The sequence below is a fragment of the Carcharhinus amblyrhynchos genome, chromosome 14 (assembly GCF_965287045.1).
Source record: "Carcharhinus amblyrhynchos chromosome 14, sCarAmb.v2.hapA, whole genome shotgun sequence".
NCBI classification, from domain to species: domain Eukaryota; kingdom Metazoa; phylum Chordata; class Chondrichthyes; order Carcharhiniformes; family Carcharhinidae; genus Carcharhinus; species Carcharhinus amblyrhynchos.
Window position 1 is genome coordinate 28,426,623 of NC_137337.1, and position 23,391 is coordinate 28,450,013.

General features: G+C 41.1%; 1 protein-coding gene across 4 annotated transcripts in view; it reads right to left on the reverse strand.

Moving 5' to 3' along the window:
* The window catches only part of dync1h1 (dynein, cytoplasmic 1, heavy chain 1), an 86,466-nt gene that overhangs the window by 29,702 nt on the left and 33,373 nt on the right, over positions 1-23,391 (reverse strand). For 2 of the 4 annotated variants that reach the window (XM_080202499.1, XM_080202497.1), the window contains 18 exons: positions 21,024-21,254; positions 20,791-20,931; positions 18,781-19,014; positions 18,414-18,620; positions 18,204-18,325; positions 17,581-17,746; positions 16,792-16,955; positions 16,544-16,673; positions 15,129-15,262; positions 5,995-6,109; positions 5,739-5,900; positions 5,085-5,299; positions 3,673-3,877; positions 2,839-3,012; positions 1,764-1,883; positions 1,551-1,671; positions 617-812; positions 324-441 (listed from right to left, as the gene is read on the reverse strand). In XM_080202499.1, coding sequence (XP_080058625.1) covers positions 324-441; positions 617-812; positions 1,551-1,671; positions 1,764-1,883; positions 2,839-3,012; positions 3,673-3,877; positions 5,085-5,299; positions 5,739-5,900; positions 5,995-6,109; positions 15,129-15,262; positions 16,544-16,673; positions 16,792-16,955; positions 17,581-17,746; positions 18,204-18,325; positions 18,414-18,620; positions 18,781-19,014; positions 20,791-20,931; positions 21,024-21,254 — 2,955 coding nt within the window. Of the gene's footprint in view, positions 1-323; positions 442-616; positions 813-1,091; positions 1,288-1,550; positions 1,672-1,763; positions 1,884-2,838; positions 3,013-3,672; positions 3,878-5,084; positions 5,300-5,738; positions 5,901-5,994; positions 6,110-15,128; positions 15,263-16,543; positions 16,674-16,791; positions 16,956-17,580; positions 17,747-18,203; positions 18,326-18,413; positions 18,621-18,780; positions 19,015-20,790; positions 20,932-21,023; positions 21,255-23,391 lie in introns of all 4 variants that reach the window. The other 2 variants (XM_080202500.1, XM_080202498.1) reach the window with 1 other exon arrangement.

Here is a 23,391-nt window from a genome sequence, read left to right on the forward strand (position 1 = left end):
CTGGAACTGTCTACCCCAGAGAGTTGTGGATGCTCCATTATTTATCATCTTTAAAACCGAGGTATAGATATTTCTGGTCTTGCCTGCTACAGGAACCATAATGAGTGGGACAGAAAATTTGGCAGACCATTTAATGTTGACCTCAAGTGGGAATTTCATGTCTTGGGCACACATGGCTGGAAAATTCCACCCTTGAACTTAAGGAATTGAGATATGGAGAGTGCAAATGGAGTTGAGGAAAATGATCAGCCATAAAAATTGTACTGAATAGCAGAGCATGTTTAAGAGATCACATGGTCTACTCCTGTAACTATATTACTCACCTGTGCAATAGCCCACTTCACCATTGGACCACAAGCCAAAGATGCTCTGTTGACTATTTCGTAGTTGTAGCTTGGATTGGACATGTAGTTTTTCTTCATCTTCTCGCGAATAACATCACTGATGAATAAAAATGAACAATGTTAATACAACTGCCCTCTTGAAATTTTAGGGACGGAAATTTATCAGTGTGCTAGAGCGCTAGTTAAAAATTAGGTGGTGCATAGCAATGAAGAGCTGCAACACAGTCAAAATGCAAGATAAATGTGATTTTTAAAATAAAAATAATGAATACCTTAATTCTTCAGTATTAAAGTTGACTATGCTGGTGATGAAATTATCTCTGATAATAACTTGTCTGATCTTTTTCCAGTCATTTGTCTCCTCACCCAGCAGGAGACAGATTGATTCTAACGCGAGTTTTACTGCAGCAGGTGGATTGGCCATGGCTCTCACTTCAACAAGATGCTGCTTCTTTATAGAGCTCACAGCTAATAGAGGGGTGAAAAGAAAGGGGCCATAAATGGACATGCAAAAGGATAAGGGTGTATACAGCCACTGGGATTTGAAAGGAAATCTTTTACTTGAAGACCAGCAGTACATTTTGTCACCCAAACAGCAAATTTCTTCGGTAATAAATGCTATGCCTAAAATCTTTTAAAATTCGATTCAATTATTAATTGCTTTGGTAGTTTTTCAGCTTTAAGCTTTGGCTGGTCTTCTGGGCAATTTCCTTCTAACCCAGCAACTGCATGCACCCCATTATTCACCTGATTTCGTCAGCTGAAAAATTTACTATGGTCGGAATGAAGTTTTCCCTCATAATGATCGATCGGATTTGTTTCCAGTCAGTTGTACTTTCGCCCAGGAGAAGACAGATTGACTCGAGTGCTAGCTTCACTGCACCTGGCGGATTAGCCATTGAACGAACCTCTACCAAGTGCTGCTTCTTGATCGATTTTACAGCTAATCAGACCAGCACCGTAGGCCACAGTGCAAATAAACAGTAAGAGAAAGTGAAGATTAGGGGAGAAGAAAATCGAGAGATAAACACCACACAGAAAAGATCAGTTATTCAGTTGTTTAAAAAGGTAGAAAATTAATAGGATTATAGTTCCAAAAAATATAAACTAAATAAAATGTTACTACAGATAGCAATTCAGCATACTAGATAAATTTCATTAAAAGATATATTTTATAGAAAAAGCTCAATTCAAAACACATCTAACCATTCTGAGCCTCAATAACAGCAGGCTCTACCATGTCCAGATCTTCCTTTACTTTCATCTGTTTGTCAGCAATAATTTCCTGTTGCTTGTGAAGCTGCTCTTGAATTTCTTGACTCATAACCTATCAAAGATAGTGAAAATGTCTCATTTGATCAGGCTTTGCTCTGAGCCCCAAATTTTCATTCCAAATGAAGAGTTCTTAAGCTAAATTACCTTCTTCTTTTCAGCTTCTTGTTGATCCTTCACCATTTTCTTCAACTTATCATTGGCTGCTGCATTTTTAACCTCCAATTCTTGGCTCTTAATTCTCAGATCACGCCGCAATTCCTCAACCTGAAATGAGTGAAATTTCTTTTTTAAAAAAAAAGCAAGCATTTATCATGACATTTCCATTGCAAGTCAATCAGAGCCACCTTGCATTAGTATCCAGGTCTACATTTACTTGGAGCAAAAGCTGTTAACATTCTTTGGTTTACTGGTAAAAAATATTTTTACACATTAACAAATAAATGAACACTAGAAAAATATGAAATCCTTAAAAAAAAATGGCCAAAGGTAAGAGAAAAAATCCATATTGGATTTACAAAAATGTAAGATGTTTAGTAAGGTTTTCTGCCATTTCTGTGCTTAATACAGGTAGTGGTGTAGATGGAGAAACCAACCACCATTTGGAGCATTAGCCCTTGAGGCCTCAATGATACTGGAGCCTTAGATACTACAAGACATGAGCCACCATACCAAAGGGGAATTTAATTTCATTCAATCTTGCACATACATTAACGTCTCAAGCCAATATAGCGTACAAGTCTAATGTGAAGATCTCAAAAGGATTAGTTCAGACAAAAGCAGTGAACTTGCTGTGTGTTAACTTAATAATCATTAATATTAACGTACAAAATTATTTGCAAGGTTAATACTTGGGGAATAGTTATATGAAATCCAAAAGGATGGGAGAAATGGGGAAGAAAGGAAACAAGTCATGTTAGATTTACAAGATGCAACAGTATCTTTACGAAAAAGCAAAATCCATATTATTATGCATTCTCAAGATTCTTGGATCTTTACTAGTTGTTAGGTAACAATATTAGTACCATATCTGTACCTTGCTCAGTAACAAATACACCCAAGTTTAGGCCAAAAAATCTCAAAATAAAAGCCACTGCTCAAACAGAATCCCAAAGCTTAGTGAAAAATTCCTTCAAACAGCACAGTAAAAGTTTCGCACCATGATTACCAGGAAAAAAAAACTTAAATTATGCATTGCGATTTTATGACTTGACGACCATACCTGATCTACTGTTTCCTTTATCTTTCTCAGACCAACATTTAAATGCATCTGTTGCTCCTCCAATTCACTACGCTTTTCATTGAACATGTTGGCATAGTGGTTAATGAAGTCCAGATAGTGGCGAGGAGTGATTGCCATTATTCTGCCTCCACGTTTGGCCAGCCGAGTATTTGCCTAATAAGAAAAAAATACTTGTACTTCAGCTTATTTTAGATTCTCAGATGAGCATCTTGAAATTTAGGGCCCCAGATATAAGTATTAGCAAAATATTCCTATAGCTGCAAGTAAATAGTTGATCAACTGAATCAGTAACTATGCAAAATGATGAGAAAAATTAAATGATTTCATATTAACCTGGAGCTTTAGATAAACATACTCATCTACAAAATTGCTTGAAGATGATTTTTAAAAACTGATGCTTAAAACCATAAAGTTGAGACACCACTTTTTGCAGCTTTTGCTGCATACTCTTACCAACATTTTCCTGATCAGAAAACATCAAAATGGCTTCAGATCGCATCTGAGGTCAGATGGCTAGCTCTGTTTCAGATCCAAAATATGCAAAGCCCATTTAGCCCTGAAATCCTCAGATTTAGGTTTCTTTTTACACCACCCCAAATATCTGACAAAAGATCACAACTTGAAACATTAACTCCTCTCCACAGTACTGCCTAACCCACACTGTTTTTCCAGCATTTTTAAATTTCAGATTTCCAGCACCTGCAGTACTTTGCTTTGTATTTGTTCAAATTCATGTTTAAAAATGGGATTCACTTATGATTTATACATCTAAAAAATATAGCTCTGGATATTATTTGCACACAGTATTCTCACCTGATGCAATGTTAAATGAACAAAAACGCAACTGTTGACAATAGCTTCTCTGTGGGTTGGTGGTTGAGGGAGCTTATCATATGCAATTGGCATGTAGTCAGGGACAACATAATTGGGTTTTTCAAGGTCCATTTTGCTGGTGAACTCTTTGCCAACTTGATACAAGGCTTCAGTGGACCAGTCTCCAAACCAGTTCAAGACACATCTAAGAAGGTTTAAAAACAAAAAAGGAAAAATAGTTGCAAAAAAAATTGAGATAGAATGTTCAAAACCTAATTCATTCAACTAATTCTACACAAGATTATTTATAATATTTGAATGAAATAAAGACAACACAAGTTAATATGAATCTGTGCCTATTAAAGTAGTACATAAACCTATGTTTTATGTAACTTTAGTTTAGAATACACTTTAAAATCAAAGGAAAAATGGAGGCAGGATATCAAACATTTCTGCATGTGGATTCTTCCTCACGCTCTCCCAAAGGCCAAAATCTTAAGCTTCAACTTTAAACATTAAATGAGCCAACAATCCTGGCAATGGCTGTATTCCAAATGGTGGATTTTGGCCAGAGAGTAACAATTCTCTGATCCAATAACTTTAAGGAATTAAAATTCAAAACTGAAGTTGCTTTTGTACACCATAGGCCAGATTGAAAGGGTGCTTTGGATTACATCTTGGTTGTGTTACAACACTATTTGCTTTCAATATTTGTTTTGCACTCAGGATGGTTGAGTTGTGTACACTTTGGGCATTGCCTCAAGTTCTATTCAGAATTTTATTTTATTTATTTCTGTGTTACAAGCATGCTTACATTAACACTGCTATCAAGTTACTGTGAAAAATCCCCTAGTCACCATACTCTGATGCCTGTTCAGATACGCTGACCATGGCCAATGCACTTAATAGTATATCTTTCAGACTGCAGGAGGAAATTAGAGCAGAGAGTGGGCAAGTGCAAACGCCACACTGACAGCGACCCAAGCTGGGAATCGAACCTGCATCCCTAGAGCTGAGGCAGCAGTGCTAACCACTGTGCCACTGTACTGCCTTAACTAATCTGACTCACCTGCACAATAAGCAGATGTTATAAACCAATGATACCACATGCAAATAAACCTAAGTAAAAAGGATTGCCCATAAAGGGCAGGGGAAGATGGAAAGAAAAGAACTGTTAATTGTAAGTACTCAGTATATAGCACTGTTTGGCCAGCAGGTGGCTTCCGTTTTACAAGTATTTACTCCCTTCCCAGATTTCAAAAGTAAATAAAAGCGCTCAGTGGTTATTTCAGAGCTCCAGGATTCAAATCCAGGACTGAGGACATCAACTGATGACCCTCTTATAAACAGGCACATAATGTACTCCGAACAATGTAACTAGAATTGGAAACGCCATACAAAAATCAATTTACCTGTTAAAGAGAGCTGGGGAAGTTGCAGCTCTATCTTTCAAGCCTTCAGATGATGGATTCATGGTGAATACAACATGCAAGTTCCGGATAACTTGACCTGTGAACCACTTGTACAGCTCTTCATGAGTGTCAAGCATTAAACCTTCCTTTTGAGCACCTTCTTTGCATTGCGTCATCAAGGTAGCATACTCATCTCCTTCAAATAGCCCAGGCACCTGTTCAGTAATAAGTCCCAGGTCAACATGCTTGATTTTGGTTGGATTTAATTTTATTACCCCAAGCATAAGTTAAGCAAATCCGAAGCTTTTTGCAGTTTGTCTCATTTCAATATCTGATAAAAGATGGCCAACCTGAAACATTAACTTTCACCCACCAAGATTTATTTTCCACAGTGTTTAGCTATCAACATTTCTATTGACTCCAATATCAGCACAAACTCAAGTTGACCAAGTTTGAAAGCCACCCAACGTACAGGAGTCATTTCACTCATCACAAAATCATTTTTCTAATGGCCATAAAAGTCAACATTTTATAAAGTTTAGTGCTAAAATTGTTTATAATGAAAATGCTTAATATATTTTTAATGCTATGACAGCTCAGTAGGTTTGCGAGAATAGTTCACATCTGGAATTTTTCAACATTTTAAATATTTACCTCCCCATTGGCCAACAGTGTATTCATGCGTTCCAAGAAACTGGAATCCAGTACGTTGGACTCATCCATGATGAAAGCAATCTTCTCATTTTTGCAGCCAGAACGCCTCAACACTGTCCTCAGATCTTCATCAAAATCTTCACCAGTATACTTCCTATGAACCTGGAGACAGCAAAATCTCATTTAGAAAATGAATGTTTTTTTAAAAAACGACCTCCGTTTTCAGTTTGCTAAAATAGGGAAAATTAGGGCTAACCTTTATCTGATAAACACTAAGGCCATTCATCCAGGCAACAAAACGAGAGAGTGTAGTTTTTCCCGCGCCACTAACTCCAATAAGCAACAAGTGGCCTTGTGGTTGCCGGAATATCCTAAAGAGTGTGTGAGATAAGAAAATAATTATAAATCGACATTCCAATATTTACTCAAGTATAAATCAAACCACAAGTTCGAATTCACTTTTGAGCACTACACAGACAATACAAATATATATCAGTTCAGAAAATCCTCGACAATAAAGGGTCACATTCCTTTCAGAAGTTTTAAGCGTCAACTTTATTGCATCAGTCTTACAAGCTCTTCTCATCTTTTCATCCAACCAGACACCAAACTCAGTTATTCTATTTCCCTAGCAGAACAATGCGAGGAGTATTCGCAATAAGGTGGATGAACTCGCAGCGTGGATCAGTACCTGGAACTCTGATGTTGTGGCCATTTCAGAGACATGGTTAGAGCAGGGACAGGAATGGTTGTTGCAGGTTCCGGGGTTCAAATGCTTCAGTCGGAGTAGAGGAGGAGGAGGAGGAGGTGGTTGGGGGGGGGGGGGGTTGGTAGCAGCAGCATTATTAGTCAAGGATTGTATCACAGTGTCAGGGAAGAAGTTTGATGAGGACTTGTCTGTTGAGATAGTATGGGCTGAGATTAGAAATAGGAGAGGTCACCCTGTTGGGAGTCTTTTATAGACCTCCTAAAAGTTCTAGAGAGGTTGAGAAAAGGATTGCGGAGACGATCCTGGATAGGAGTGAAAGTAATAGGGTAATTGTTATGGGGGACTTTAACTTTACTAATATTGATTGGAATAGCTATAGCTCTAGCTCATTAGAGGGGTCAGTTTTTGCACAAAGCGTGCAGGGAGGTTTTTTGACTCAGTATGTAGATAGACCAACTAGAGGTGAGGCTTGGTGCTGGGAAATGAGCCAGACCAGGTGTTAGACTTGGACGTTGGTGTGCATTTTGGTGATAGTGACCACAATTCGGTTACGTTCACCTTAGTGATGGAAAGGGATAGGCATGAACCTCGGGACAGTAGTTTTAGCTGGGGGAAGGGTAATTATGAGGCTATTAGGAGAGAATTAGGAAGCACAGGTTGGACTAGGAGACTACAGGGGCTGGGAACGTCCGAAATGCGGAGTTTTTTCAAGGAGCAGCTACTGCGAGTCCTTGATATGTATGTCCCTGTCAGGCAAGGAGGGAATGGTCGAGCAAGGGAACCGTGGTGCACTAAAAAAATTGATTCGCTGGTTAAAAGGAAAAAGGAGGCTTATGTTAGGATGAGACTTGAGGGCTCAGGTAGTGCACTGGAAAGCTTTAGATTGGCTAGGAGGGAGTTAAAGAGTGAGTTAAGAAGAGCTAAAAGAGGACACGAGAAGACTTTGGCTGATAGGATTAAGGAGAATCCTAAGGCGTTCTATAGATATATGTTAAGAACAGAAGATTGGTTAGGGCAAGATTAAGGCCAGTTAGAGACAGCAGTGGGAAGTTGTGTGTGGAACCGGAAGAGATTGGAGAGGCATTGAACCAATATTTCTCTTCGGTATTCATGCAGGGAGACATAAATGTAGCTGTGGAGAACACTGGGTTACAGGGTTGAAAACTCGATAGCATTGCAGTTGATAAGGAGGATGTGCTAGATATTCTTGAGGGTTTGAAAATAGATAAGTCCCCTGGGCCGGACAGGATTTACCCTAGGATTCTCTGGGAGGCAAGAGAGGCGATTGCAGAGCCTCTGGCTCTGATCTTCAGGTCGTCGTTGGTCACAGGTATAGTGCCAGAAGATTGGAGGATAGCGAATGTTGTCCCATTGTTTAAGGAGGGGAACAGAGACTTCCCTGGGAATTATAGACCGGTGAGTCTGACTTCTGTTGTGGGCAAAGTTTTAGAAAAAATTATTAGGGATAGGATTTATAGTTATTTAGAGAGTAATGAATTGATTGGAGATAGTCGGCACGGTTTTGTGAAGGGTAGGTCGTGCCTTACTAACCTTGAGTTTTTTGAGAAAGTGACCAAAGAGGTGGATGGGGGTAAGGCAGTTGATGTGGTATATATGGACTTTAGTAAGGCGTTTGATAAGGTTCACCATGGAAGGCTTCTGCAGAAAATGCAGATGTATGGGATTAGGGGTGATTTAGTGAATTGGATCAGGAATTGGCTAGCAGATAGGAGACAGAGGGTGGTGGTTGATGGTAAGTATTCGTCATGGAGTTCGGTTACAAGTGGTGTGCCTCAGGGATCTGTTTTGGGGCCACTGCTGTTTGTAATTTTTATAAATGATCTGGATGAGGGTATAGTTGGGTGAGTCAGTAAATTTGCTGATGACACCAAAGTCAGAGGAGTGGTAGATAGTGAAGAGGGGTGTCATAGTTTACAGAGAGACTTGGACAAGTTGCAGAGCTGGGCCGAGAGGTGGCAGATGGAGTTTAATGCGGAAAAGCATGAGGTAATTCACTTTGGCAGGAATAACATGTGTAGAGTATAGGGCTAACAGTAGGACTCTGAATAGTGTTGATGAACAGAGGGATCTAGGTGTATGTGTGCATAGATCCCTGAAAGTTGGGAATCAAGTAGATAAGGTTGTTAGGAAGGCATACGGTGTCTTGGCGTTTATTGTAGGGGGATTGAATTTAGGAGCCGCAACGTCATGTTGCAACTGTACAAAACTCTGGAGCGTCCGCATTTGGAGTACTGTGTGCAGTTCTGGTCCCCACATTATAGGGAGGATGTGGAGGCATTGGAGAGGGTGCAGGAGGTTTACCAGGATGTTGCCTGGTATGGAGGGAAGGTCCTGAGGAGAGTCTGAGGGATTTGAGGTTGTTTTTGTTAGAAAGGCGGCAGCTAAGAGGGGACCTTATTGAAACATATAAGATGATTAGAGGTTTAGATAGGGTGGACAGCGATAGCCTTTTTCCTCGGATGGAGAAAGCTAGCACGAGGGGGCATTGTTTTAAATTAAGGGGTGGTAGTTATAGGATGGATGTCAGGGGTAGGTTCTTTACCCAGAGGGTGGTGAGGGATTGGAATGCCCTGCCTGCTGCAGTTGTAGATGTGCCTAGTTTGGGGGCGTTTAAGAGATCCGTGGATAGGTTTATGGATGGAAAGGGATTGGTTTAAGTTAGAGGGTCATTGCTTTTTTAATTGGTCGGCGCAACGTCGTGGGCCGAAGGGCCTGTTCTGCGCTGTAATGTTCTACACCAGTCACAATCAGACTGAAACGCCATGACATTTTCAACATGAACTTTGGTCCCTCTGAAACAACTTCTCATCTATCCATTCTCCCTACATGCTGAAGGGCTAAACCTCTAGATTAGGTCTATGTGTACTAACATAAGAACATAAAAAATAGCAGGAGTAGGCCATCTAGCCCCTCGAGCCTGCCCCACCATTCAATAAGATCATGGCTGATCTGTCGTGGCTCAGTTCCACATTCCCACCCTCTCCCCATAACCCTTAATCCCCTCGCTTATCAAAAACCTATCAACCCGCGTCTTAAATATATTTAGCGAGGCAGCCTCCACCACTTCAACGGGCAGAGAATTCCAGAGATTCACCACCCTTTGAGTGAAGAAGTTCCTCCTCAACTCCGTTCTAAACCGCAACCCCCCCCCCCCCCCCCCACCCCTTTATCTTGAGGCTGTGCCCTCTAGTCCTACTGTCCTTTGAGCAGGAAGAGCCTCTCCACCTCTATCCTATCCATCCCATTCATCATCTTGTATGTCTCAATGAGATCTCCCCTCATTCTTCTAAACTCTAACGAGTACAAGCCTAGTTTATTCAGCCTCTCCTCATAGTTCAACCCCCTCAACTCCGGTATCAGCCTAGTAAACCTCCTCTGCACTCTCTCCAAGGCCAAAATATCCTTGCGTAAGTGCGGCGACCAAAACTGCACACAGTTCTCCAGCTGCTGCCTCACCAGTGCCCTATACGGCTGCAGCAAGACCTCCCTACTTTTATATTCAATCCCCCTCGCTATGAAGGCCAGCATCCCATTTGCCTTCCTGACCACCTGCTGCAACTGTAGGCTGGGTTTTTGCGACTCATGCACAAGGACCCCGAGGTCCCTCTGCACCGTCGCATGCTGCAGTTTTTTGCCAAGTAAGTAATAGTCCTTCCATTATTCCTACCAAAGTGGACAACCTCACATTTGCCAACATTAAATTCCATTTGCCAGTTCCTGGCCCATTCGCCCAGCCTATCTAGATTCTTCTGCAGACTCTCCACACCCTCCACACAAATTGCCGTTCCACCAATCTTGGTGTCATCAACAAATTTCGACACCATACACTTGGTTCCCTCCTCCAGATCATCTATATAAATGGTAAATAGCTGAGGCCCCAGCACCAACCCATGGGGCACTCCACTAGTCACCAACCGCCAATCCGAACAGCACCCAATGACCCCCACTCTCTGCCTCCTATTTGACAGCCAATCCTCTGTCCACGCTAACATCCTACCCCCAACTCCATGCCCCCTGACCTTCTGTAATAACCTCGAGGCACCTTGTCAAACACCTTCTGAAAATCAAGGAACACCACATCCACCGGCTCTCCTCTATCCACTGCCCTAGACACATCCTCATAGAACTCCAATAAATTCGTCAGACACGACTTCCCCTTAACGAAACCATGCTGCGTCTGCTCTATCAAACAATTCTCCAAGATGCCTCGCTATTTTCTCCTTGATCACGGATTCTAACATTTTACCTACAACAGATGTTAAACTAACCGGCCTATAATTCCCTGCCTTTTGCCTGCCACCCTTCTTAAAACGGTGTAACATTAGCCGCTTTCCAATCTTCCGGCACTTCCCTGGAATCCAGCGAGGTCTGGAAAATAATCATCAAGGCATCCACTATCACCTCCGCCATTTCTTTCAAAACCCTTGGATGCATTCCATCTGGTCCGGGGGACTTGTTCACAATCAGTCCTTCCAGTCTGTCGAGCACTGCCTCTCTAGTAACAATAATGTCATTCAGGCCCTCCACTCCTACCATCTTTCCCTCGCTAACACCCGGCAAATTATTCACGTCCTCCTCCGTGAAGGCCGAAACAAAAAAGTTATTCAAGGCCTCAGCCATATCCCCATCCCCTACCACTAAGTCCCCCCTCTCATCCTCTAAGGGTCCAACGTTCACCCTAGCCAGCCTCTTCCTTTTTATATAAAAACTCTTGCTATCCTTTTTTATATTAAGCGCTAGCCCAGCTTCATAGTTAATCCTACCCTTCTTTATCAACTTTTGTCATTCTTTGTTGACATTTAAACCTCTCCCAATCCTCTTCTTGCCCACTATTCTTAGCTACTCTAAATGCATCCGCTTTTAATTTAACACTTTCCTTTACCTCCTTCCTTATCCACGGCTGATTATCTCTTCTCCTACAGTCCTTTTTGACCACCGGAATAAATTTCTGCTGAGCATCAAGAAAGATCTCCTTAAAGATCCTCCACTGTTCCTTAGCAGACCTACCTTCCAACACGCTACCCCAATCAACATTTGCCAATTCCTCTCTCATCCTACCGTACTCCCCTCTGTTCAAACAAAGGACACATGTCCAGGAACCCACTTTCTCCTCCTCCATCTGCATCAGCTTGCTGCAGCTGTATAGGGCATTGGTGAGGCCGCAGCTGGAGTACTGTGTGCAGTTTTGGGCGCCGCACCTGCGCAAGGATATTTTGGCCCTGGAGGGAGTGCAGAGGAGGTTTACTAGGCTGATACCGGAGTTGAGGGGGTTGAGCTATGAGGAGAGGCTGAATAAACTAGGCTTGTACTCGTTAGAGTTTAGAAGAATGAGGGGAGATCTCATTGAGACGTATAAGATGATGAATGGGATGGATAGGATAGAGGTGGAAAGACTCTTCCCGCTCAAAAAAGACAGTAGGACTAGGGGGCACAGCCTCAAGATAAAGGGGGGGCGGTTCAGAACGGAGTTGAGGAGGAACTTCTTCACTCAAAGGGTGGTGAATCTCTGGAATTCTCTGCCCGTTGAAGTGGTGGAGGCTGCCTCGCTAAATATTTTTAAGAAGCGGGTTGATGGGTTTTTGATAAGAGAGGGGATTAAGGGTTATGGGGAGAGGGTGGGAATGTGGAACTGAGCCACGACAGATCAGCCATGATCTTATTGAATGGCGGGGCAGGCTCGAAGGGCCAGATGGCCTACTCCTGCTCCTATTTCTTATGTTCTTATAGAAACTCCACCATACAATGATCACTCTTCCCAAGAGGATCCTTCACCACAAGGTCCCTAATTCTACCTCATTACATAACACCAGTTCCAAGATAGCTCGCTCCCTTGTCGGCTCCAACACACACTGTTCAAGGAAACTATCCCAGCAGCATTCCAAGAACTCCTCCTCAAGCCCAGCGTGTCCAGCATGGGTTGACCAATCAATATATAGATTGAAATCCCCCATAATTATCGCCGTTCCATTCCTGCATGCCGCATTTATTTGCGCGTTAACAGCCCGCCCCACCTCCAGATTATTTGGGGGCCTATAAACGACACCCACCAGCGTCTTCCTCCCTTTGCAAATTGCGCAGAGGGTGTGGAAAGTCTGCAGAAGGATCTAGATAGGTTGGGCAAATGGGCCAGGAACTGGCAAATGGAATTTAATGTTGGCACGTGCGAGGTGGTCCAATTTGTTAGGAATAATGGGAGGAAGGACTATTACTTACGCGGCGAAAAACTGCAGCAGGTGACGGTGCAGAGGGACCTCAGGGTTCTTGTGCATGAGTCGCAAAAACCCAGCCACAGGTGCAGCAGGTGGTCAGGAAGGCAAATGGGATGCTGGCCTTCATAGCGAGGGGGATTGAATATAAAAGTAGGGAGGTCTTGCTGCAGCCGTATAGGGCATTGGTGAGGCCACAGCTGGAGTACTGTGTGCAGTTTTGGGCGCCGTACTTACGCAAGGATACTTTGGCCTCGGAGGGAGTGCAGAGGAAGTTTACTAGGCTGATACCGGAGTTGAGGGGGTTGAGCTATGAGGAGAGGCTGAATAAACTGGCTTGTACTCGTTAGAGTTTAGAAGAATGGAGGGGAGATCTCATTGAGACGTATAAGATGATGAATGGGATGGATAGGATAGAGGTGGAGAGGCTCTTCCCGCTCAGAAAGGACAGTAGGACTAGGGGGCACAGCCTCAAGATAAGGCGGGGGGGGTTAGAACAGAGTTGAGGAGGAACTTCTTCACTCAGTGTGGTGAATCTCTGGAATTCTCTGCCCGTTGAAGTGGTGGAGGCTGCCTCACTAAATATATTTAAGACGCGGGTTGATAGGTTTTTGATAAGCGAGGGGATTAAGGGTTATGGGGAGAGGGCGGGAATGTGGAACTGAGACACGACAGATCAGCCATGATCTTATTGAATGGCAGGGCAGGCTCGAGGGGCTAGATGGCCTACTCCTGCTCCTATTTCTTATGTTATGTTCTAATCTCCACCCACAACGATTCCACTTTCTGCTCTTTGGTTCCTATATCATCCCTTACTACCACCCTGATGCTATCCTTAATCAGCAGAGCTACGCAACCCCCCCCCTCCCTTTCCTCCTGCCTATCCTTCCTAAACACTTGATACCTCTGGACATTCAGCTCCCAGTCCCTGTCACCTTGCAGCCATGTCTCTAATGGCCACCAGATCATATCCATTTGTGCTGATCTGCGCCACCAGCTCATCCACTTTATTCCGAATGCTTCGTGCATTCGGATAAAGTGCCTTCATCCCAGCCTTTACTGCTACTGTACCTTGTTTTCCATCCTGTCACTCACCAACACTTTATGCCTGAGATCTCTGTGCTGCTCCAGTTCTTGCATTCAATGCAGTCTTGATATCCATCACATTATTGGCAGTCACACCTTCAGCTATCTAGGCCCCAAGCTTTGGAATTCCCTCAGTAACTTTCTCCACATCAACTTCCTTAAGATGTTCCTTAAAAATTGACACAATCATGCATGGAGATTTTAGCACAAATGACCAAAAAGCTTGGGGCCTAGATAGCTGGAAGCACCAACGGCAAGGCTAAGATAATCAGAAGCAAAATAGGTCAGAATTGGATGAAATGTAGGATTCAAATGTAGGGTTGGATGTGGTTAGAGGGGCAGGGCAAGGACAAGGCCAAGGCCATGAAGGGATTGAATGACAAGGGTGAGGATTTTAAAACTGAGTTGTTGGTAGAGTGGGAGCCAATGCTGAATGGGACTTGATGCCAGTTTTCTACAGAGACGTGAATGAGCTCAAGTTAATGGAGTATGTAAAATGGAGATATCAGCCTGGATATCTCCAGGCTGATACCTCCTGCAAAAATGAGAAGATTGCTTTCATCATGGATGAGTCCAACGTACTGGATTCCAGTTTCTTGGAATGCATGAATACACTGTTGGCCAATGGGGAGGTAAATATTTAAAATGTGAAAAATTCCAGTGCAGTCACTGAATCTGGAGTTAAACCATCATCCAACTGTTTAGGTAGAAAATGGACTCTGGTAGGGCAAAGACCAGCGATACCTCAGACGTGAGAGCAGATGGCCTTCCATGATGAAAGGGATATGGTGTTGGAAGCTCAAATAGCATAAGTAATTCAGAGGAGAAAAGAAAGTTAACTGCACTGGATGATGGGATAGTGGAATTGGAAAAAAGCTGCTTATGATATTCAGGGTCAATAAATGCAAAATAGTATGTTTTGATTATGTAATTATGATTTATAAAGAGAAGACTGGATCACATATTTATGGAGTCTGAAGGTCACAAATTTCTGCTGCCTTCTGCTCTGAACTGTTTACATTTCACCTATGCACAAGTCTCTCTTCCTGGCCTTTTAACTACTGGAAAGGGTTTACCTCGAAATTGACCTTATCACACCCCTTTCATAATTTTAAAAACTTTTATCATTTTGTAGTGTAATCCACACTAAGAAAACAATTTTCCAAGTTTTCTTTGCATGATCTTTTCAAATCTGGCAGATCAAAGTTGTAACCTCCCTATCATTTCCAAATCTGTCCTGTTGCAGAATGCAAATGCAATTTTCCATAAATTTAAGTACAGACACAAATGTGGGTCACATCAGCTTCAACTAATCCATGGATTCTCTGAAAATTAAAGATTACGCAAATACTTGTGCATAATTGTTACCTGTCAATTCTCAGCACGTGATCCAAAACTTCATTAAACAGTACCAAGGGGACATCCAACTCCTCCTCGTAGAAAACTTTGAGCCTGGCTTTGACGTAGTCTCTTAATTCTTCTTGATCTACTGGTATATAATCCTAAAAAGTATACATAGGACTTTGAAAAAGACAGACCAAACTGGTCAACATATAATTCAATTCATACTAGCCAAAATATAATTCAATGCAGAACGTGGAATAGACAGATTCCAATTGTGGCCCACAAATCACTTCTAGGGGAATGGAAAAGCTATAAATGTTAACATAGTCTTCATTTATGGGTTTAAAGTCAGCCAACATGAATCTGTCTCACCATTTAAACAAAGAGGGCAGAACACTATGGATCTACTACTAAGTTGAATCAAGGTGATGCAGGAGGGAAGACCATGAATAATCAAAGATGTGCATATAGGAAATCCAAAGTACCGAAATAAAACGTGTGTCTCAGAAACAATCGGATGCCTCAAGACCCATTTCTACCCAGCCAAAGGACGTCAATGAGTGGAAAATGGAGTCAACTGTATTCAGTAAAGTTTACAAAAAGAAGTGGCATCTTATGGTTAAGGAAATTTACATGTTCCTTAAAGAAATTAATTGGGATCTGACAAGTATTTATGGGTTGGTTTGAAAATTAGCAATAAGTGAAAGAAAGTTACAGGTCACTGTAAAATAAAATATATGTGGGTGTGCTGTTTTGAGAGGTTATAAAAACTGCCTCTATTGTACATACAGGTGCTGAAAAACTAAATTTAGTTGGGGCAATTAGTATACATGCAGGAATTTACTGAAATTCATCAGGAAACCTTTTCAAAACCTTGACCACTTTTCCACAAGGGAGAAGGTAGCATGAATTTGATAGAGCTCAATTTCCAGGAATAAGAAGGAAGCAAACAAAATCCAGGAAAATTTTTCAGGCAAGTTTAAAATTAAAGGGAGTGGAGGGAAAAGAAGAGCTAAATGAAAATAAAGTATTTTGCAATTTTGAGTAATAGCCTAGAAATGTGGAATCAGACTGCCAGTACGTGAACTTTAAAAAAATCAGGAGGTCTTATTGAAGAAGTTTAAATAGAATGCGGGACCCTTGGTTGCAGAATCAGAGAAAGGAATCCAAATGGTGTTGGAAGGGTAGACCAAGACTAAACCATTCCTAATTTACTCAAAAATCATGAGCTGTGTTGCTCATACATATTTGTTACACATTTGTCCAAGCATTAGCAGCTTATAATTATTTAATTTTGAGAAACAGATAATTAACCATTCACAAACATTTAGTACACAATCTAAATGATTTAACTGAAAATTAATAAATCCAGCACATCAAGCCCACCAAATTTTGACAAATTACATTTTATGAAGGTGTTTCATCAGCCAATTTCTTACCTTGGATAGCCAGTTGCTGTACAAAATGGGTCTGGTCAAAGCTTTGTCTTTGTCAATGTTAGGGAAATGCTTGAGAGCCACCACGTCAATGTTTTCATCTGTCCACTGTCTTTCCTCATCCTCTACAAGTCTTAAAATGGAAGCAATGGAACATGAACTTTGCTGTCATACATCTTAACTTAGTTCAGTGTAAACAGCAAAAAGAGCAATAGTACTGATAAAGGATCTTGAACATATAGAATACAAACCTGTCTTGGAACAAGCGCAGAGCCTCATGCGCCCAGATTCTAATCAAACCTTCAACAGCCAGCGTTTCCAATGGTCTCAAAGCTTCAAAGATTCCTCTCACCCAACGTGTCATTTCACGGGGGGAGTAAATGTAATGCGGCTGTATGTCTTGGGTGAAACGTTCCTGTGAAATAATTCAATGTTATTGAGCAAAGATCAGTTTTTACACCATTTCAATAAAATTTCAAACTGCATTTAATTCACAAGGTAATTGTACTGTCTTTAACTTGTGCAAATAGAAAATACATCTTTGTATTCAAAAGTTTAAGTATATTTAACAAAAATATATTATTCTGCATTAAAAAGGAAGTGAGGATTGAGAGATATACAAGAAAATCCAGAGCGCAAAGGGTTATTAGCACATCAAGTTGATTCCATGCAAAATTCAGCTAATATTTTTCTACCATGAACTCTTCCTATGCCATCACTGGTTCCCTAATTTAAGAAATGTGCAACTTCCTTCCTCAACCTCCACTAAAAAATATCAAGCAACGTTCATCTATCCCACTCAGTAGATGCTGATCCAGTCTTTTGTTTTGCTATAAAAGATCAACAGAACCAATAGTTACACTCCCCACCATTTTATTTGATTCTTGTGCACTTCATTTCTCCCCCCACCCCCCTGCCACCCAACCCCACCATCAATTTAACCAAAAATACTGAAATTTCTCCTCATCTACACTTATTAATTTGAAGACTTGAAACATCTTTATCACAGGCTTCAATGCTCCAGATGGCAAACAAGCTACCTGTGACATAATGTAGAATTCCACCATAGCTGCAGTAAGAGGATCTGCATATGTCCGTAAAGATGGAATCAATCTAAGCATAGCACGGTTGAATGTTCCATAGATCTGAGTGAGAGATGCTGGTCCTGGGTAATCCACATACACAACAGGCACATGACGCAGAAATCTGTGAAGACAGAAGTAAAAAGGCTTTATAATGTTCCCAACCATCACTTACAGACTTGCAGTACAAATTTAGGACTTTTGAATATAGCTGATCCAAGCCTGACCTAACCAAAGCTATCCTACTGGATCCCAATGAACAAAAAAAAACGTAGGACATTTATGGATAAAGCAGTTTTACGATGCATTGGATTCAAATTTCTGGTGTTAATGTAAAATAGTTGATAAAAATTGAAGATTGAGCATTTTGTTTCATGTAAAGTTTCAGCCGATTCATTTATCTTTTGTGAATATTTTAATATACTCTGACTGAAAACTAGCAATTGAAATTCTTAATTTTATTTACAATGTTTATTCTTTAACTTTATTTAACTTTACACACACCCACTCTGTATAAGCTGAATTCATTCAAAACCTTAAGCTTCTGTACACATTACAATGCAAAACAGCAGAATTATTACCTGTGCGAAAGTGGCTTTCTTCCTGGATCAGTAGATGGGTTACAAGCTCCAACAAATTGAATTCTTTCCAATTTAACCCATGTCTGATCTGAAGTACGGAAAAAACCTCCATGTTCTACCATCTGAAACAAAGTTGGCCCACAATGAATATGCTTCAATCACTGCATCTTTGCTTTAATTCAACTACCTGCCATGCTTCCTTTTACTAACCTGTCTAATAAAGGATATAACTCGCTGAGTGCCATATTTGTCCATGTCTGGAAGATTGATTTCATCACAGAAGAGCACAAGCCACTTGCCAAGCTGCACAGGTGCTAAGACAACTCCATTCGGCGTCCGACGGTATTCACAGTAGTGATCAAATGTTTTCAGAACTAACTCAGGTGTAGTTGCACTGGAGAAGTTCAGACCCACGACCTAAGAAAATGAAGGCAAACATTGCTGGATCAGCTTTAAACTTACATCAGTTATATCAATGAAAATTAGAGGGGGAAATGGATATTCCAGAAGCAACGGTTACATAGTTCTGTTTTAATGGCAAAGCTACAAAGGCAAGTTGAACGGCGAGAATACTTACTTCCATATCTGGTAGAGCTCTTAGGGCACTGAATAGCGTCATTGTCTTGCCAGAACCAGGTGGGCCACATAAGACTAATGGTTTATGTTCAGCCAACCACGTATAAAGAAGGGCTTCATGACGGACTGTATCCAAAGTTGGTACAACAACATCTGGGGCAGCAACTTTGTGAGTCTCAACTTCAATCTGTGGCACCTTTGACTGCCAAGGAACCCATTCTCCAGTAATGGATACCTAAATATTGGGCGGGGGGGGGGGGAGAGAGAGAGAGAGAGGGGAGAGAGAGAGAGAGAGGGGAGAGAGAGAGGAGAGAGGGGAGAGAGAGAGGAGAGAGGGGAGAGAGAGAGGAGAGAGGGGAGAGAGAGAGGAGAGAGGGGAGAGAGAGAGGAGAGAGGGGAGAGAGAGAGGAGAGAGGGGAGAGAGAGAGGAGAGAGAGGAGAGAGAGAGAGGGGAGAGAGAGAGAGGAGAGGGGAGGGGAGAGAGAGAGAGAGGAGAGAGAGAGAGAGGGAGAGAGAGAGAGAGAGAGAGAGAGAGAGAGAGAGAGAGAGAGAGAGAGAGAGAGAGAGAGGAGAGAGAGAGAGGGGAGAGAGAGAGGGGAGAGAGAGAGGGGAGAGAGAGAGAGAGAGAGAGAGAGAACAGAGAGAGAATAAACAAAGAATGTCACAAAATCAAGCCAATTATTTTCAATTGGAATCTGTTCAGTTGTATTGTGACAAAATACACTTTGGCAAAGAGATTACGTTATGAACGAACTGCTGGACTAGTAAAGTCAAATCTACAATTTGCTCCATGTAAACAAGATAATCTTGACTATTTGCTACCAGCATACAAACATATGACATTACATTCATAGCATATCAAACATGGTACACTGAACTGCTAGGACATGGTTTCCACATGATTTTCCTCAAGTTATAGTCTTAACGTCTACTTGTGATAGTGTCGTTAACTGGAGAACATCTCTTTCCATGAGGGGAACAAAGGAGAGGCAAAACCACAATTTCCATTCCAGTTTTAGAACAGCATCAGCAGAAGCCTAGAAACAAGTTGCTGGCCACCTTGTTCAATACAAGAGGAAGCGATTGATACATTGATGGCTTCTAATTTCAGGATCTGCATACAAGTTAAAACATCTTTCAGCCCTGTTGAACACAGATCCTTCATGAAGCACACCTAGTTGAAAAAAGATCTTCATCCATGTCCTGAGCATTTCCTAGAATTCCTACATTGCAGGAGAACATCCAGCCAATTGAGCCTGCACAGACGAGATGTTCTCCTTAGAGCAGAGGGAGTTTGGAGCAGTTTTGATAGAGCTTTTCAAAATTATAGCGGGCAGTTGTGAAGGGTTCTAACAGAGTAAAAGGTGAAACTGTTTCTATTGACTGAAAGATCAGTAACCAGAGGACACTAATTTAAGATAATGATTTAAAACGGTGACATGAAGAATTTATTTTAAGAGGCAAATAGTTGCAATCTGGAATGATGGAAGCAGGTTCGAGTGTTGAAAAAGGAACTGGAGAAATACTTGAAGTGAACAAAACTACATGCTGTTGGGAAGAAGCAGAGGCTAAGCAACAAATCATGGTTGCACGATGAGCTGAATGACCTATTATTCAATAATTTATTCATGGGAAGTTATTCAATTAATGTTCCCAGCTGATCAGTGCCAATCTAGACTAACATAGGAAATATCATGTACATTAAATATTCTATCCATCCCTAACAGTATGGTGCACACTCACCAATTACCCACTGCAGTTCAAAATGGGAGCTCACCACCACTTTCTCAAGTGCTATGAAGATGGTCAATAAATGTTGCCCATACCAGCAACAGCAAATTAATTCAATGAATGAAAATCTATCAAATCAAGCATTCACAGGTGAAATTTAAATATAGGTTCTCTGTCTAGAAGTGTCATGAAAATCAGTACTAGGAAATTCAAAACAGAATATAAAATATAACAAATTGGCAAACAATTGGGACTAGATCTAAAATTATACACTTCCTACCTCAAAGTCAATGATAGGCATGTTAGGCGTGCTTGGCAGTGGAATGGTGGTAATTCGTCTGATGTATTCACCAAGTTCTGCTCTCATCTTCAACCTCGCATCACCCGAAAGTGACCACAGAATGGCGTAAATTAAGTATTTCTAATCAAAAAACAAGCATTAAGATTACATGACACGGTACATTAGCTAATTTTATACATGGAAATGAAGCCAAGACTTGCAGAAAACCATACCTGGATGTAGCGTTCCAGTTGGTCACTCTGCATTGGGAAGTCAGGATGGTTAGCATTATATAATGCAATATTTCGACAACCTTGGTGCATCATAGAGAAGAGAGAACCAAGACATCGTAATCGGGTAAAATCCATAATGTGTTCCATCTTAGCTGCATGTTCTACTGCTTTGATAATTAGGCCATTTGAAGTGAAATATGGCTGCAAAACAGTTGCTGCATCTCTCTGTATCTGTAATAAAATATTTACAGTGTAATGTAACTTTACAGAGCAACTACTGCACAAGATAATCACAACATTTTAAGGCACCTGTTATAGATGTCAGTTCATAAGTTGATGTTTGGGACCTTGAAAAATCCCTCAAAGGACAAACAACAATGGTTGACTTGCACGGAGAGTTTAAAAAAGTGAAACACTGGAGTGAGGGGTGGGTGGTCAATATTTTGAAATGTCATTTGCTTCTCATGCAAAAACTGGACATAGCTTAAATTCCCACACAGCTTTGCAATACGGTCCTAGATTGCCTGCTTAATTCTTTATGCTCTTTTGTAAAAGGTATCAATGATTAAAACATGCATTTGGGAGAGAAAAATTTAAGATCAACTACTAATGAGTATACAAGCATAGCATGCTGAAGAGGGTCAATATATCTGCCAAGTATGTACAAAAACATGATTTTTGGGGGCTGGAAAATGGGGTCAGCCTTATATATGTGGGTTGACTTACACAGGCAGTAGCAGCAGAAATCTGTACAAATGTTCTGTAGAATCATAGCTCAGGCGATGCAATCTAACCACATCTCTTTAGTGCATCCAATAGAGGTGTTTCGTGAACTCCCTTTGCCTGCCAAGCCTCTCCTGACCAAATCATTGTTTTATGTCTGCATTATCTAAACCTAATTAACCACTTGGGGGATGGCTCACCTAATTTTACAAAGTAAAACAGAAATCCCAGTGATTTATTTTGCGCTCTCAATGCAGTCCTTGGCAGTGCAAATTCTAGTCAGCCTGATTTTAATTTGTAAAGTCAACTATAATAGCTGTCAACTGCATCTTTGGTGTCAAAACCCTGTTCTGATTCTTATTCTAACTTGTAAAGGGAAGAAGATGCTTGTGTTTATTAAAAAAAAAACCAGTGAGTGAAGAATTTAAGGACCACAGTGTGAGCACTGCTAATGTCGAAAAGAGTAGGACATAAGAGGTAAAAGTATACTTGCACTGGAAAAGTTCAGGGAAGGCTCACAAAGTTGATTTCTGGGATAGTGTTTTTTTTAAAAACTACTGGTTCCGTGGGCCTTTACACAATGGCGTTTTGAAGAATGAGGCAATCTCATTGCAACATAAAGACTCCAAGGGATATTGACAGCGTAGATTCGGGGAGGATGTTTCTTATTGTGGGGAATGTAGAACTGGGGAAAGGTTTGAAAATAAAGTGTCTCCTGCTTAACATGGAAATTGGGGGCGGGGGGGATTTCTTTTCAGGATCATTAGTTTTTTGAATTGTCTAGTCCAGAAAGCAGAGAGTGATGGGTTATTGAACAGCAGGATTGAGTTGAGTAGATTATTGATTGAAAAAGATAATTTCAGAGTTATAGCAGGTCAGGCAGGAAAGTGGAATTAAGGTCCCATTTAGATTAGCCATGATCTTATTGAATGGCAAATAGGCTTGACGAGCTAAAAGGCCTACTCCTCCCTTCATTTCTTATGATCTGGTGAGATTGTATTATATAGAAATATTGGTACCCCAAGTCTGTGTGGGGAGTGGCTAGGGTGCATTTGCAACAAGTGATACTTAGAATGGCTTAGTCATTTGCAGGAAATAGAGACTTAAATGTTATTGACTGCTGCTCACATTTGTGCCGTTCCTTAACTTCTGAACTGACAGCATTTCCCTCTGTCAGCTATCCTGAAATGAAAACATTCCAACACTTTTGGAAGTGAATTATGCACCTCTGATCTCTAATATTTGTAGACGTAAAAGCATGATCTATTTGAGCCATTGACAACTACAGAAGAAGTCACTATGATGCTATTTCAGGACATCAAAATTATGTGGGAGCTAATATTAAAGAAAATGTTTACAGTTAAAACTTATGACCAAGACGACAGTTTGGAAACTCATTTAAGTCGAGCAATTAAAGCAGAGTTGTTCAACATTTGGTCTGGGGGCCAGAATCCAGCTCCATGGCGATAACTGAAATGTTGCCCTTCATGAAAAAGTTGAGCACTCTAGCTTAAAAAGTTCTTAGAAGAGCTACTCAAAGTAGTTCCTATATAAAAAGTACAAAGCAGATTTGCAAGAGATCGACTGGTGGGGAAACAGTCTGACTTTTCTATTATTCAATAGAGTAATATACAGCATCAGTTAC